Source organism: Antennarius striatus, chromosome 14, assembly GCF_040054535.1.
Source record: "Antennarius striatus isolate MH-2024 chromosome 14, ASM4005453v1, whole genome shotgun sequence".
Taxonomy (NCBI): domain Eukaryota; kingdom Metazoa; phylum Chordata; class Actinopteri; order Lophiiformes; family Antennariidae; genus Antennarius; species Antennarius striatus.
In genome coordinates, this window is record NC_090789.1 from 4,217,863 (window position 1) to 4,232,451 (window position 14,589).

Consider the following 14,589-nt stretch of genomic DNA (forward strand, 5'->3'; position numbering starts at 1 on the left):
CACAGGCCTGCAAAAAAATAAGACGCGGGTTTGTTAAAAACTTTATTTTACAAAAGATTTCTGTACACAACTGAGTCATAACATTGCACCGTTTTACAGGGTAAACCGTAACACTCAAAAGGCTGAGTTCTTGGTCACATCAGCCCTCGGTGGGCTTTAGGCAGAACATATTTGTGACCCGTAGAAAGACGAGAACAGGTGTTAGTCGCATCCTTTTAATTTGTTGTACAAAAAAAAAAAAAAAAAAGGTTGGGGGGTCACTAAGACAAATTTAGCCTTTAAAAATAAGATGAATAAATAAAATCCACAACTAATAAAGTGAAGGACAGGCCGATTGAACTCCCACGTCTTGTCGACTAGTACAGGAAGGTCATGAGCTGTTTCAATCTTGCTCATCTGAGGTTTCGACTTATTCATCATCTGAGACCTCTTCTTCCTCAGTGTCACTCTGTCCATTAACAGAGTCTTCTTCCTCGCTCTGACAGTCCTCTTCACAGTCATCATCCTTGTCCATATCAAGAGCCACCTCCTTGAGTTCCTCCAGATTCTCTGGGCTCTTCCCAGTTAGCCTCTGAAATGACAACACAGGAAGTCTGTTTGAATCTGAATATCAAGATGGTTCCTCATTGTAGTCAGATTACACTGGTGGACTGAACCGAGCCAGTCTAAACACTTCTATTCCTACCTCAATCATATCAGCCATGTATTGTACGTGTTGGGCCAGCTCCTGCAGCTCTTCATTTTCACCCTTGAGTTTTGCTATCCATTCATCTTTAGCCTCAATGTCTTTGTGCAACTGGTTTAAAAAGAAAAATAATGATTGCAACATGAATCACAGTAGATCCTGAAACAAATGATAAAACCATAAAAGTTGTAAAAAACTTGTAGAACGGTCCACTTGTGAAGAGTTACGTCAAAATTTTGTGCCAGCTGAATTGGAGCCAGCAAAGGCTTACAGAGTCAGCAAGAGCGTGGGAACAGCTCAACTGATGGCTAACCATTAGCAATCTCTTTGTGATTAACTCACCTTCTCGTTTTCCTGTAGAACATTATACAAGGCTTTCCGACGTTCCTCTGCCACTTCTTTCCAGTACACGGAAGGAGGCGTTTCTGCAATAATGTTTATCAAGTTTAAGATCAAATTCAGCCATTTGTGGGTCAAATTTTGCTTATGGCAAGTAAACCTACCTTTGACCATAAGCTCATATGCTTCCTTAGACACATCATCTGTCAAGCACTGAGTTTCTTCCGTTTGTGTGGATTTGACTTCTACCTTCACTCTTTTTGGGCCTCTTGTTTGTTCTGCACTCCACTTTTTCCGTTTTGGACTGACCTTACACATCCAAAAAGAAAGCTTGTTTAGAGGCCTTTTTCTGTAAATGTTGAGAAAGTCTACAGAAAGCTGTTCTATTATTAAGAGTCCAAGCACAGCTTTAAATTGGACTGGGAAAAAAAAAATCAAATGACACAAAAAGCCCCTGTGCATACCTGTGAAGACCTTCCCAGACCTTTGTTGACAGCGCTGGACTGGAGAACCTGCAAGCTTTGCCTGGGCGGTCCCATTTTCCTTTGAGATGGTGTGAAAAAGTTCTAGAGGATGAAAAGTCCAGTATTAGCTTTGTGTGGATTCAAAAATCAACAACAAGGCACTATCAAAACCGCTTATCACATGGAACTTGAGAAACCAAGAGACTGATTCACATGGGAAACTAACATGATCCTTGTTCTCATCCTCCGAATCTATTCAGCTGGGCTTAGCATCATTTTGCACTCTTTGGTTACACGGTCACCATGGCAAAAGATATGAGTGAAGTGGTTGAAAAAACACTGCTGCAGTTTCCGCAGGTGTGAGTAAAGGTACGATCTAGTCTTACAGGCGTGGGAAAGTCTCTCCTCAGGACTCATTAGAGAGAAATCAGCAAGCGTAGTTTTGTTAATGATTGGCCACTTTTTTTAAACAATGGTAGAATGCTACATATCACTAAACAAAGAAACCATGAGGAATTGGTCAGAGTTAGAACACCAACAAAGCAAATGTGACGTTTCACTGAATTTGGTATATTTGTCATCGTAGTTGTGATGGTCAGAAAAAATGAAGGGGAAGGGAAATAACTGGGGCTAATACACATAGTCTTGAATGATTTTTTTTTTAAAAAACAATCACATCCTTCTAAAAAACAAACTTATTCTTCCAATGGGATCCAATCAGTGGTTGATTAGAATTTCAAACCACACCCGTGACATCATCAACAGTACAATACACACAGGTCGACCTTTGACCCTCTTCTCTACAATTTGAGACTATGGAGTTACAGAAGGTCGTTTGTTAGTAAATCTTGCGGATTGCACTTCGAACAAATCCGTCACTCACCTGAATGTTCTCGTTAGACATCTGGTGGCTGGGTTTGAGCTTTCCACTTGAACTCATTTTCTTTCAAGCGACCTGAGAAGTAATCGCAAACGTTACTTTACAAAAACAATATGCGGAAAACGATAAAAGAAAACAAACAGTTCGAATCATAATCAGCTTTTAAAAGCTTCGCTACATTTTTGTGAAACCTTATTTAAATTCCGACTTTGAAGATTTAACGTTAAATACGTCGCTTACTTTGTAAAAAAAAAAAAATTGCGTACAAGAGGCTAACCGACTCAGCTAATGCTAAAAATAACAGAAAGGGAACAACCACGGCTAACGATAAATCAAATATAATTGTGGCCAACAATAATTGATGAGCAGCACTCACGAAAAAAGTTCAAAACGTTCAAAATTAGACATTAGTTAGATAAATACACGTTAAATCCTTTTACCGTCTTTCGGTTCCTAACCTCGTACGTATGACCGCCTATTCTCTTTCCTATGGGTCTCGCGCCACGATCTTAAATACGCCCACATAGTCACGTGGTAAAGGCGGAGCTTTTCTCTCCTTGGTTTTTTTACTCGTATGGGTCACATGACGTCAAACGTCACGTCTTTGTAACTGTCTGCGCAGCCATTTTGGGAAGGCTGTGGATCGGCGAGCTTGCCTGTGCCATTATTAGCTGTCAAAAAAAAATCACACAAAGAAACTAAACGGACAAACGCTGGACAACAAGCTCTTCAATATGGGCCCGCCGGGAGACAGAACACGCCACACGTCGACTGAAAGAACGGAGGATTTCAGCTGGATTGTCGATTTATCTTGACATGGCATGTAGCAGGGCGAGTCGGAGGTTGTGACGACTGAAGAAAAGAGAAAGAAAACAAGCGCAGCGAGCACCTCAAAACTTCAGACGTAGAAAGGGGAGATTTTGTTTAGCTAACATTTATTTCGCCGTTCAGCGTTTGTCGTTGTTTGGCTATCAGTTCCCTGGTTATTTTTTTTGTTGTTGGTCGATGTAGTTAATAAGACACGAGTGAAGCAAAATTTATAGCAGGTTTTAAAATGCTGAGCACAAGCAAAACCAGTTAGTCGGTCGTGTCTGTAGGTCTGTTGACTTTCACAGCACTGGCAAACACATTGAACCGGACGAGAAAATGTAAACGCGTCGAAAGATGACTGTACGCTAGCTAGCCAACCACACATAAGCCTCAATTAAACCAGATAGTTAGAAGATAAGATGTAGCTATATCGTTGGTTCACTACTAGTTAGTGTTGGAAGTGAATGCCTAGATTAGCTTGCTAGCTCGCGTTAGCTAGTGTGCTAAAAATACGCCCACATCATGACTATCAGCAGTGGCATCAGCGCAGGCCGTGGGCCAAATGAGTGGTAGCAACAGTCAAGGAAATGTTAACGTACTTTCGCAGTAGTGCTCGATGTTACCCGGTGCCAATATCTCCTGGCATCTGTAATTTCTTCCCATGTTCGTCTATATCCCTAGTCCGTCTGTAATTCGCTCATAACGCAAAGTCTTTACAGAGAAGCAAACAATAACGCCAGCCATGGATGAGGGACTCTGAGATGACCCAAACATAGCATATATACATACATATATGTGCGTGCTAGTGTCTGTACTCCTCAATCTCACTCACGAAAATATATTGCAGATATGAGTTTTTTACGGTATCGGTCGTTTCGTTTCATTTAAATAACGCAGCAGAAATTTTTTGAGTCAAATTTGAGTTGCCAGTTTCATTTAAAATCCATTGCAGTCATTTGTCTTTGGCAGGTTGACAAACAAAGCGAATTCGGCTTGAATCTAGCGTCTTAAAACATGGATTTCTGAACAAGTAATGATGAGATGTAGTCTTAGCTTGTTGAACATTCCTCTCCTCAACGCTGCCCTTTTAATTAAATTAAAATGACCTAATTTTGCGTCGTAGTAGTTGATCTTTTCAGCTGGTGGTAATTGGGTAATTCACAGTTCCAGCCTTGACTTTGGTGCATTGTTTCTGCAAAGGTTAGTTGGCTTCAACGTACATTCAGCACATAAATATAAAAATAGAAAATATACCCAAAATTTTCTGCGTAAGAGAGGAAAACTATCATCAAAACTTAAGCATGGGAGATCCAACTTCACGAAGAAATCAGACAAGAAATCGACTTCGAGCTCAACTTCGGAAGAAAAGGGAGTCTTTGGCTGATCAGTTTGACTTCAAGATTTATATAGCCTTCGTTTTCAAAGAAAAGGTTTGTCAGTAGCATAGAAGCACTCACATTCACTTAGTCCTAAATCGCATTCATCTGCCATACCATTGGTGTTTATAATTAACACGTCAAAATGTGTGTTGTTACAGAAGAAGAAGTCTGCACTCTTCGAAGTTGCTGAAGTTGTGCCAGTGATGACCAATAACTATGAAGAAAACATCCTACGAGGTGTGCGGGATTCCAACTACTCTCTTGAGAGTTCGATAGAACTCCTGCAAAAAGACGTTGTGCAACTACACGCTCCCCGATACCAGTCAATGCGAAGGGTAAGTGAATGTGCCATTGTGTAGGATGTTTTGAAGAACATGTCATACAACCGTATTTTGAATGGTTGCATTTTTCTTGTTGCTGTAGGATGTGATAGGCTGCACACAGGAGATGGACTTCATCCTTTGGCCACGCAATGATATTGAGAAGATTGTCTGTTTGCTGTTCTCCAGATGGAAGGGGGCAGATGATGAACCCTTTAGGCCTGTTCAGGTCAGAACCTGTGCGCATCACAAAACAACAAACCGAATCACAGCAAAATTGATCTAAAACCACTATCCAAATATATGAATATTAAGGAATTTTTGCTGTTCTTTAAATTTTAAATTTAGAGAATTAAAAATGATTAATGGACATTGTGACCTGCTTGGTTAAGATTGGTCGATTAATTATTTTTGTTGTGACTTCTACCACTTAATCTTTTGGTTTCCGTGGACATGTAGGATAAGCATCAGTGGTATTCATCCTGTCCAGAGCATATCTTGCAATTGCTGTATATAAATTAACTTCACCAAACTTAACACACACATTACCAAATTAGTTATAGATCAGTCTTGTTTTGATTGAAAATATTTTAATGCATATTGTTAAATATACAGAACAGAAATGTGACAGCAGTTGATCAGTTTCACTGGTCTCTATCCCGGTTGTAAAACTTTGACTCAAAAGAATCTCTTCTTAATCAACAGGCCAAGTTTGAATTTCATCATGGAGACTACGAGAAGCAGTGCTTGCATGCTTTGGGTCGTAAAGACAAGGCTGGAACGGTCATGAACAACCCAAATCAGTCTGTGTTTCTCTTCATGGATAGACAGCACTTACAGGTGAGTCAGTCTGCTTAAACGTTGTTACCAAAAAGATGAACCGCAAACACAACCACTGAAATCTCCATTTCTCTTGCAGTCTCCTAAAACCAAGGCCACAGTTTTCAAGTTGTGCAGCCTCTGCCTGTACTTACCTCAGGACCAGCTGACTTGCTGGGGTGTGGGAGACATCGAGGATCACCTCCGCCCATACATGCCTGACTAAGGCCTCCATCTCCCCTTAACCACACATGGAAAAGCCTTTCCATCCCCTCCTGCCCAAGCCTTCAGAAGCATTGTGATGTACTCATCTCCACTAGTTTCCTTTTAAAGATTTGAACTTATGCTTGGATCTCTTTTTTGTTACCTACTCGTTCTCCCCTCCCTGACCTGAAGCTGATTCATTTCCCATCCTTGTTTTTTCCTTAAAGCTTCCAATGTTCATCCTCTTCTCTGCTATTTTTGGATTGGTTCCCTCATTTTATTTAATTTCACCCCCTCTTCATTCCTTCTTAGTCACTATCCAGTTTTGTTTATTTGAACCTGCACGAACATTGATTTTGAGTGGTTGGTTGTTCTCTTGGAGCCGCACCGTCAACAACACCGGCCATTGAAGGAACTCTTTATGTTGCATCAAAACAGGATCAAACAATACACAGGTCTTCACTGTGGTTCTCAGATGGACATGTTTATATCTCCTTATTGTCATAAGAAAGGATTGTTAAAGCTTGTTTGTAACATCAGTGGGTCTCTAGAGCAACTTAACACAATCTTTTGACAAGGAGACAGGTGTGAATAGGCATAAAATCATCTGTACGAGCAAGAAACAAGATGAACAATTTGTCAAATCATATGGTGTAGGTATCGCTTCTTACAAACCGCCTTAGGGTTCTGTTCTGGGAGATTTTTAAAATGTTATTTACTTTCCTCTGACATATGCTAGGCAGGCTTTTTGCTAAAAATCTTGAGTGATTTGAAAGGCAGGGTACACAGGTTAAGACAAGTTGGATATATGTTGAAGGTCATTGTCACTGTTCAAGCTGTTCATGCACCATTCATTTTGGCTACTGAATGTTTTATGTTTCTTGATTTGTGGTGTGGGTTGCTGAAATGGGGGCATAATTAATGTGTAACACCTAACAATGTTGCTGAAAGCTAATTAATTTTTTTATTTAATCTGACCTACTAAAATTTAGACGATATGCTGCCATGCTTATCAAATTAAAATTGAACTTTACAGGCTTTTTTTGTCATGAGGTACATGGTACATATACCTTTGCTCCTCGTTGATTCAGTGTGTTCAGTGGAAAGGTGCAACTTCTGGGTTTTTTCTGTTTCTTAAATCAGTACTGCTGAGCATATCCAAATACAATGCAAATTCTGAAAGCTTAACTGTTGTCTTCGTTTTATTACAGGTGCACAAAACAGACATTTTCAACAGTGATATAACAAGATCATATAGCTTTTTGTAACTGATTAATACATAAATATGGCACAAATACTCAAAACTAAGTAACCAGATGTGAGATGGAGGATGTAGGTCTGCTGAGTAAACTTTTACAACCAGTACAGAGAATCTTTAATATACCTCTTGACCTATTTTGGAAACATCAGTTCAGCCGCTACCAAGGTGTTTGGTGTGTCTTCCTTGCGCTATGAGCTTCCCTGTGGCTTTGTCAGTGATGTCTACAGTGGCGAACGCCAGAGTACGTCCTCCCTTCAGAACCTCAGCAGTGATGAGTATGTCTTTCCCCATCTTTCCCGCAGTCATATATCTAGAAAACATTGACATTGTCTTCAGCTGTTGTTAGTATATGTGATCTGGTAAACAAGTAATTCCAACAATTTCTCCCTCTGGGATTCTGATAACCTGTCTCTACTGGAAAAGTACATTGGGAAGAAAATGATTGATTTTTAGTCTAGGGCATGTTTTAGAAAGTGGAATTTATCAGTTCAGTTAATTAAAAGTCACGATTCACCAGTAAATGAAGATAACAATTTACAAAAAGTCTTCTGAAAGGACTGAACTGGGAGAAAAAACGTTTCAGCACAACAGAGGTACAGTATTGTGTGTGTTATTAGAGGTATTTCTAATAATTAGAAATACCTCTAGTTGTTACATTTTTAGACTGGTACACGTGTGCAGAATGTACAGGTGTGAACTTTTGAAAGACAAACATGATAGGGTAAAGGTTGGGCATCAAACTCCCTACAAGTGTCACAACATCATGCATTACAAAAGATAATGAACCGCATCATCAATCTGTACTTAAATATATTCTATTTAGGATCTCAACTGTTAGTTTCTAATCTAGTTAATCTCCAGTACGTGCAATACAAATGTTGTAATTGTTAAACCAGCAGTTATAATGTGATGGTGGTGGGTTAATAAGCCAGCAATAAAGGACTCACGTAATGTTCATATCCACGCTGACCCCCGGTAGTCCTCGTTCGGTGTTCATGATGGCCACAGTGGAGATGACATCCACCAGAGTGGCCGTGTAGCCGCCGTGGAGCGTCCCTCCCCGGTTGGTGTGCTCCTCGTCTACCCGCATCTCACACACCACCTTACCTGGGCTAGCGGATACGATGTTCACCTGAGGAAGACACACACACACGCACACACACACACACACACACACACACCTTAGACTGCTTCACTGACATAACAATGCGGATGTTGGTAAACAGTGCACAAAAAGGAACGGTGTATATTTACCCCGCGCAAGACCCTGTCGAAGCTTCGACAATCTGTTAGCATCTTAAAGAGTTGCTTGACCGAATTTAAACTCATGTCTAACGCAATAAAAAAAAAAAAAACCCTCAATGTCAAGAACACTGACTTCTTTGCCCGGCGTGTCCTGCAATCCCAACCTGATTTTCTTTCTTCTTCATGTTCGGATTTTTTTGCGATTGTAAATCAAAGTGCTGCATTACTGCCCCCAGCTGGTGTGGCAGGGAAGTCAGACTCCAGATATCGTTAGAATAACCACAATATTTATTATTTGTTAAATCATGTTAGTATGTTTAGAACAAATATATAATCAATATACTGTATTGTGAGTTGTATGGTTTTGATACAACCTAACCTTCCAGATTGATTGCGTGAAACTGACCCTAACCCTAGAGAATGATTTTAAAAAAAAATTTTGTCCACGAAGTATTTGCAGCAGTAAGTTCAGCACATTGATCAGGCTAATACTATAAAGAATAAATCTGATGGTTGTTATTGCTAACACTTGATGAGGCAGACGTGATGCTGTCTGCCTCATGTCTAATATGATAGATGACCAGACGAAGTTGTGAATGTTCATAATTCTATTAATGTATAGCGCACCATGTGTGGATCTCCCTTTTCAACCAGAAGAGTCCGTGTATTAAATAAATGTTTGACTTGGAGACCAACTTAAAAGTTTTCCTTGGAGACATTAAGAAACGAATCGAAGAGGGTGAGGAGAAAAATGTCTTTTAACAAATCTTATATCACCTTGCTGTCGGGTTCCTTTGCAGAATATCTACTAAATTTAAATGTTTTTTTAATTCCTGTGGGGTTTTTTTCTTTTTTTTTTTGCTTTAGTTTTATAACAGCATACATTACTCGTTCTCTTCCCCAAAGCATTCACATCTGCCTGCGCTAATCCACTTTGAACGGTAAAAATTTTAATCCAGTGTGACTGAATTAAAGTTCTGATTGGATATGGTGATATTTTACGACTGCATTTATTCTGCTCGTCTTTCAAGTCTTCATCTGCAGGTATGACCTTCGCCACTCAGAACACTTCCTTCATTCGCCATTTTGTTGCAAAATGTTTAATTTTTTTAGTGTATTTTTTCGGACATGTTGATATAGCAGATGTTTAATATGCCTACAATTTGTTTCTGTCCTTCCGTTATAGATTCTACCAAAAGCTTCAATCTGACAGTTTTAGTAATATTCATTACTCTTATCTTGTTTTTAAATCCCTGAAAAACGCTATCAGACTTAGAATATTGAAAGCATTCAATTGAAGGATTGAAAACCTTAAAGTCAGACTGGAAGTTGACCACTTTATTTGAATAGACACTTCATTTGAATCAGCTTCATATTGTCTTACTGTTTTTATGTCAATAAAGTTTACACAAACTTGTGCAATCCGATAAAACGTCCGTCACTTATACCAAACAATTTCGTGCAACTCAACAGTAAACAGCACATCAGTAATAACAAAACATGGTCGTAGATTTTGTTACCACTTATTTTGCAATGAAAATAATATATATGGTTAATAATTCTAAAATTAGTCACTTTTACCCACATAAAATTAGATTTTTGCGCATAGTTTTTTTTTTCACCCGGAAGCCTTTCAGAGTTGCACCAAATTTATTATCTAGAGTCGAACACGAAAGTTACGGGTGTGTTTCTCAAATCTGTTGGTGAAAATGCTGTAGTTGGAAAAGATGGCTTCTACATCCAGTTCGGAACCCCCGTCGGTTTCTGACGTGGAGGAAAACAGAACTCGTCTCTGTGACGAGTTTGCTGCCATAGCGGGAACAGGCAGCGCTGTGGCTCAGTGCTACCTGGCTGAAAATGACTGGGAGATGGAGGTACAGTAGCAACACTAGCTAACCGGGACTCTTCTAAATACGTTACCGTTGCTGCTGAGAGCCAATGTTGTTGTTGGTTTTTTTGTGTTTGTTTGTTTTTTGGGGATTTTTTTCTACTAAAATTAATTTTCATCACGGCTTCATCTTCTTTCAACATGCTTGTACGTGTTCATCAATACGGAAATGAATACCTAGCCTTTAAAGCTAAATAATACTATTCTAAATATTTTACGTATTGCATAAAATCTTCCATGTCTGACGATTATTCCGTTTCACAGAGAGCTTTGAACTCATTCTTTGAGGCAGACATGGAGAAAGTATTTGAAGTAGAAAGCTCTCCAGAGAGAAAAACCGTCCCAGAACCAAAGAAAACGAAAGTTGAGGAAAAGCCTGCAGAAGACTGGTAAGCCAACTCTCTCCCTCCTTTGTCACACATTAACATTGTACAAATGACTTTTTGTTAGAGCAACCAGTTGTGAACGGCTCTAAATTAACAGTCATGGGTAAAAATTCAGTATAGATTTGACTGAAGCCAGCCCAGCCTCCAGATGCAAACCTGGTGATGAAGATGATGACAAGCTGTCACTGATCACGTGGAACGTGGATGGACTTGATACAGACCTCCTTTCAGATCGTGCTAGAAGCTTGTGCTCATTTATTGCCTTGTAAGTATGTTTTGATATTCCTTTTCTCCTGCGTAGGGTTCCTTGATATTCTGTTTGCAGGTGCCAGAACAAGCCCTTAGACATTTGTTATCAGTGGCAGAAAGCACTTGGTCTATGAAATGTGAATCTTGTCTTCATGTAGATACACTCCTGATGTGGTGTTTCTACAGGAGCTCATTCCACCCTATATCAAATACTTGAAAAAACGAGCTGTCAGCTACCTAATCATCGAAGGTATGTTGAAGATGGCGTTCCTAACAGAAACTTGTAGTTTTCTAACCTTGACTATCAAGTATCCAAAGGAAGAAATTGTGTCGATTTACGTCAGTAACTGTAAAGAAATTAAGAAAATGGTTTTTCTGTAGTTTCAGTACAGTGTCAAACACCATTCATGTAGTAGTTTCTTTGTTGTATTAATTTTTCTGCTGATCAGGTAATGAAGAAGGTTACTTCACTGGGATGATGCTGAAGAAGTCACGACTGAAATTCTTGGAGAGTGAAATAGTCGCTTATCCAACCACACAAATGATGAGGAATCTGCTTGTAGCTCAGGTTTGTGCAAACAAACATGTTCTGTTTTGGAATTCAGCTAAACCTAATGTGGTTTTAGCAGCAGCAGTGTCCATATTTGAAAAATGATCTTCTATCAAGCCTACGGATTCAATTTAATTGACCAGACATCTGAATTATTTAGAATTACAAACTTCACAGCAAACAAGCTCTTGTACCTCGATTGTTGATTTGGATCAAGAACAATATGATATTATTTAACAATATGATATTATTTCATAAAACTTTATTTGTCATTGAGATCAGGTGGAATTTAAAGGCCAGAAACTGTGTCTGATGACGTCCCACCTGGAGAGCTGTAAAGATCAGGCTAAGGAGCGGATGAAACAACTGCAGTTGGTGATGGAGAGGATGAGAGAGGCACAGAGTGACGTCACCGTCCTGTTTGGGGGTGACACAAACCTGAGGGACACTGAGGTCAGTCACATCTATAGCATGTTAGAAATAATGTATATGGTGGCTTAAGAGCTCATGTAACATCTGTAACATTGGAGTTTGTTTACACTTAAACCTTTAGGTATACATGTATTTAAGTTGACTAACTACTCTGGGACCCAAACCAGGTTGCCAAGGTCGGTCTGCCTACCGGTGTCCTGGATGTGTGGGAGCGACTGGGAAAGCAGGAGCATTGCCGCTACACATGGGACACCAAAGCCAACAGCAACAAGAATGTTTCTTATGTCAGTCGCTGCCGCTTTGACCGGGTCTACTTACGCCCAGCTACCAAGGATGGCGTCCCACACCTGCTCCCTGATCACATGGCCCTGCTGGGATTGGATAAGCTGGACTGCGGACGCTACACTAGTGATCACTGGGGAATCTACTGTAGCTTCGCTACAAATTAGAAATGCGTAAAAGAACCTGAAATTTGCCAATTCAAGCTTCAATTATAAAGCTGCTGTTCTAGTTTGGCTTGTGAGTTTTATATTCCTCCTGCATACCTTACCTTTAATGGGTCTAGTTTACAAGACGAAGAAGAAATACTGAAAGATCTTATCTAAGGTTTTGTCTCCATGTTGATTTGATTTTTTTAAATTGTCTTATCTCCTGTTAATAAAGTTTATGCTAAAATATGTTTAAGAAAACATTTCTATGCTGATTTAAAAATTGTTGAAAAATTACTTTTGATTTGGGAAAGTTCTTTCCCAAATCGTGTCCCAGCACCGTTTATGTAATATATTTTCTGACACATGACAAGAATAAATACTGTTTTGAACCACTGTCATGGGTGGAGGAATGGTCTCATTGTGGGAACTAACTCACCACACTACTGAGTCCTTCACACTCAGACCTTTTCTCTGCACGTATTTGTCTTCGTCATTCAGGAAACAACCTGAAAAATGATGTGAGGAGTGGGATTTGAACCTATAATGTCTGAACACCTGCTCAGCACCTTAACAGGCTGAGCTAACAGACTGCACACACAGAAAGTGTGTGTTTGAGCATTTCACAGTTTCATTTGACCGAAGAAAATGGTAAACTCTGGGATTTGATCCTACATCCTTTGACAAACACCTGTTCATCAAAGACGATCCTACTGAGCTATGCAAGAGCTTTAGCAGGGCTGGCTGGATGTTATATTTATCATTAACAACACTCTGGAAAAATCTAAAACCAGAGGGTGGGATTTGATCCTATAACCTCAGATCTCTGACGTCCTCCTCTTATCTCTCCGAGCTAAACCATCAGCTGCTGGGGTGTGGTTTGGAACTTGTATTTATCGGGTCCACAGCCCTGAGGAGGAACCAGAACATCATGAAGACTCTTCTTCATCCTCACTGTGGAGGAAGAAATAGTACATATCCCACAGGTGGAGAAAACATGACCAAAATGTTAATGTAACCAGGTTAAGAACCTTCTTGGTTTTGACCAGTAGCTTTAACCCACAACTTTAACACATTTATACAACAATCCAACACATTTTTGACACTTTATAAATCTTAAAACTCCCTACACGTCTTTATTTGGACGGTAACAATCGTTAAAAAAATGTTGTAAAAACATTAAAAATTCGTCACCAGTATTTGGTCGTACTGCACCTTTACCTATGTCGTGCCTACAATGCCCTCCTGTGGTCAATGGCCGTATTACTATTTTAGCTTTACTCAGTCTTACATTGGACGAACACTCATCTACTTTACCTTTAGGAAACTGTAACGAGAAGGGAGAGGTAGGCTACTGCTAGTTAGCATTTCCAGAAGTTTTACGTTTAAATGCATTTTAAGATAATGAGAACGGTTACATTACAATCCGGATCAAATATTCAGATGAATCTTGATTGTAGATAAATTTGACTCCCTCTTGTGGCCAAAGTGAGGAACTACAAATGCTTCGTTGTTGTTTTTTTGATCGCAGATGTAATACGATCCCAATGCGTTTGGATGAAATGTTCTAAATAAAACTTCAGAAAATCATTTTAATGTTACTTTACATATCCTAATAAATCAAGTATCAGTATATATATATTTTGACTTGATAGAAGGCAACTTTTTGTTAAGATCAACAAAACGAATGAAATATTTCCTTCAAAGTTGGAGTGCATGGGACCCCTTTTGATCGATGTAAATGGGGAATTATTTCAACGAGCAACATTCTTGATTGTTTGATAGGTTAAACCAACAATTAAAGGATGTGACTCCTGAGGTGAACTCAGAAAAGAACACAAAAACAAAGACAAACGACACATAAACCCTTAAAAGAAAGTAGATATAAGACATGCGAATTCATTTTCGAGCTCTGAACTCGGGTACATGTACTCAATCCACTTCCTGCTCAGTAAATACATTTACCACCCTCCTGTGGCCATACTGAGTAACTTCAAACAATACATCTTTTTTTCCTTTCCGCTTTTCCACATAAGCAATTAAATTAACAAAAGTACTGATATGCTTTAAGTACAACAACACTAGAAGCCTTAAGACAAACATTATAGTAACGCTGATTTTCTTAGCGTCATATCTGTTCAAATATTCAGTGGAAAACCAACCAACAAAGTTATTCCGGAAGACGAGCCATTAATGTTATTCTACGTTCTTGAAGGAGTTTAATTGTGATGCCCTCTTGTGGACATAGTG

General features: G+C 39.3%; 4 protein-coding genes across 4 annotated transcripts; 2 read left to right on the plus strand and 2 right to left on the minus strand.

Annotated features, from left to right (window-relative positions):
• Positions 1 to 28: 28 nt before the first annotated feature.
• Positions 29 to 2,855, minus strand: gmnn (geminin DNA replication inhibitor). Its single transcript, XM_068333186.1, has 7 exons — positions 2,809 to 2,855; positions 2,372 to 2,443; positions 1,489 to 1,590; positions 1,189 to 1,333; positions 1,028 to 1,110; positions 686 to 796; positions 29 to 571 (listed from the first exon to the last, which is right to left on the minus strand). The coding sequence occupies exons 2-7, from the start codon at positions 2,426 to 2,428 to the stop codon at positions 410 to 412; spliced, it is 660 nt and encodes a 219-aa protein (XP_068189287.1). The 5' UTR covers positions 2,429 to 2,443; positions 2,809 to 2,855; the 3' UTR covers positions 29 to 409.
• A 117-nt stretch (positions 2,856 to 2,972) lies between these two features.
• Positions 2,973 to 7,088, plus strand: c14h6orf62 (chromosome 14 C6orf62 homolog). Its single transcript, XM_068333185.1, has 5 exons — positions 2,973 to 4,608; positions 4,716 to 4,892; positions 4,981 to 5,106; positions 5,583 to 5,717; positions 5,797 to 7,088. The coding sequence occupies exons 1-5, from the start codon at positions 4,480 to 4,482 to the stop codon at positions 5,920 to 5,922; spliced, it is 693 nt and encodes a 230-aa protein (XP_068189286.1). The 5' UTR covers positions 2,973 to 4,479; the 3' UTR covers positions 5,923 to 7,088.
• A 45-nt stretch (positions 7,089 to 7,133) lies between these two features.
• Positions 7,134 to 8,581, minus strand: acot13 (acyl-CoA thioesterase 13). Its single transcript, XM_068333187.1, has 3 exons — positions 8,416 to 8,581; positions 8,109 to 8,293; positions 7,134 to 7,471 (listed from the first exon to the last, which is right to left on the minus strand). Exons 1-3 carry the CDS (start codon positions 8,488 to 8,490, stop codon positions 7,312 to 7,314), a joined length of 420 nt encoding a protein of 139 aa, XP_068189288.1. The 5' UTR covers positions 8,491 to 8,581; the 3' UTR covers positions 7,134 to 7,311.
• Positions 8,582 to 10,050: 1,469 nt separating this feature from the next.
• On the plus strand, positions 10,051 to 12,729 carry tdp2b (tyrosyl-DNA phosphodiesterase 2b). Its single transcript, XM_068333338.1, has 7 exons — positions 10,051 to 10,280; positions 10,559 to 10,683; positions 10,796 to 10,945; positions 11,088 to 11,179; positions 11,379 to 11,497; positions 11,762 to 11,932; positions 12,079 to 12,729. Exons 1-7 carry the CDS (start codon positions 10,134 to 10,136, stop codon positions 12,358 to 12,360), a joined length of 1,086 nt encoding a protein of 361 aa, XP_068189439.1. The 5' UTR covers positions 10,051 to 10,133; the 3' UTR covers positions 12,361 to 12,729.
• The last annotated feature ends 1,860 nt before the right edge of the window (positions 12,730 to 14,589 follow it).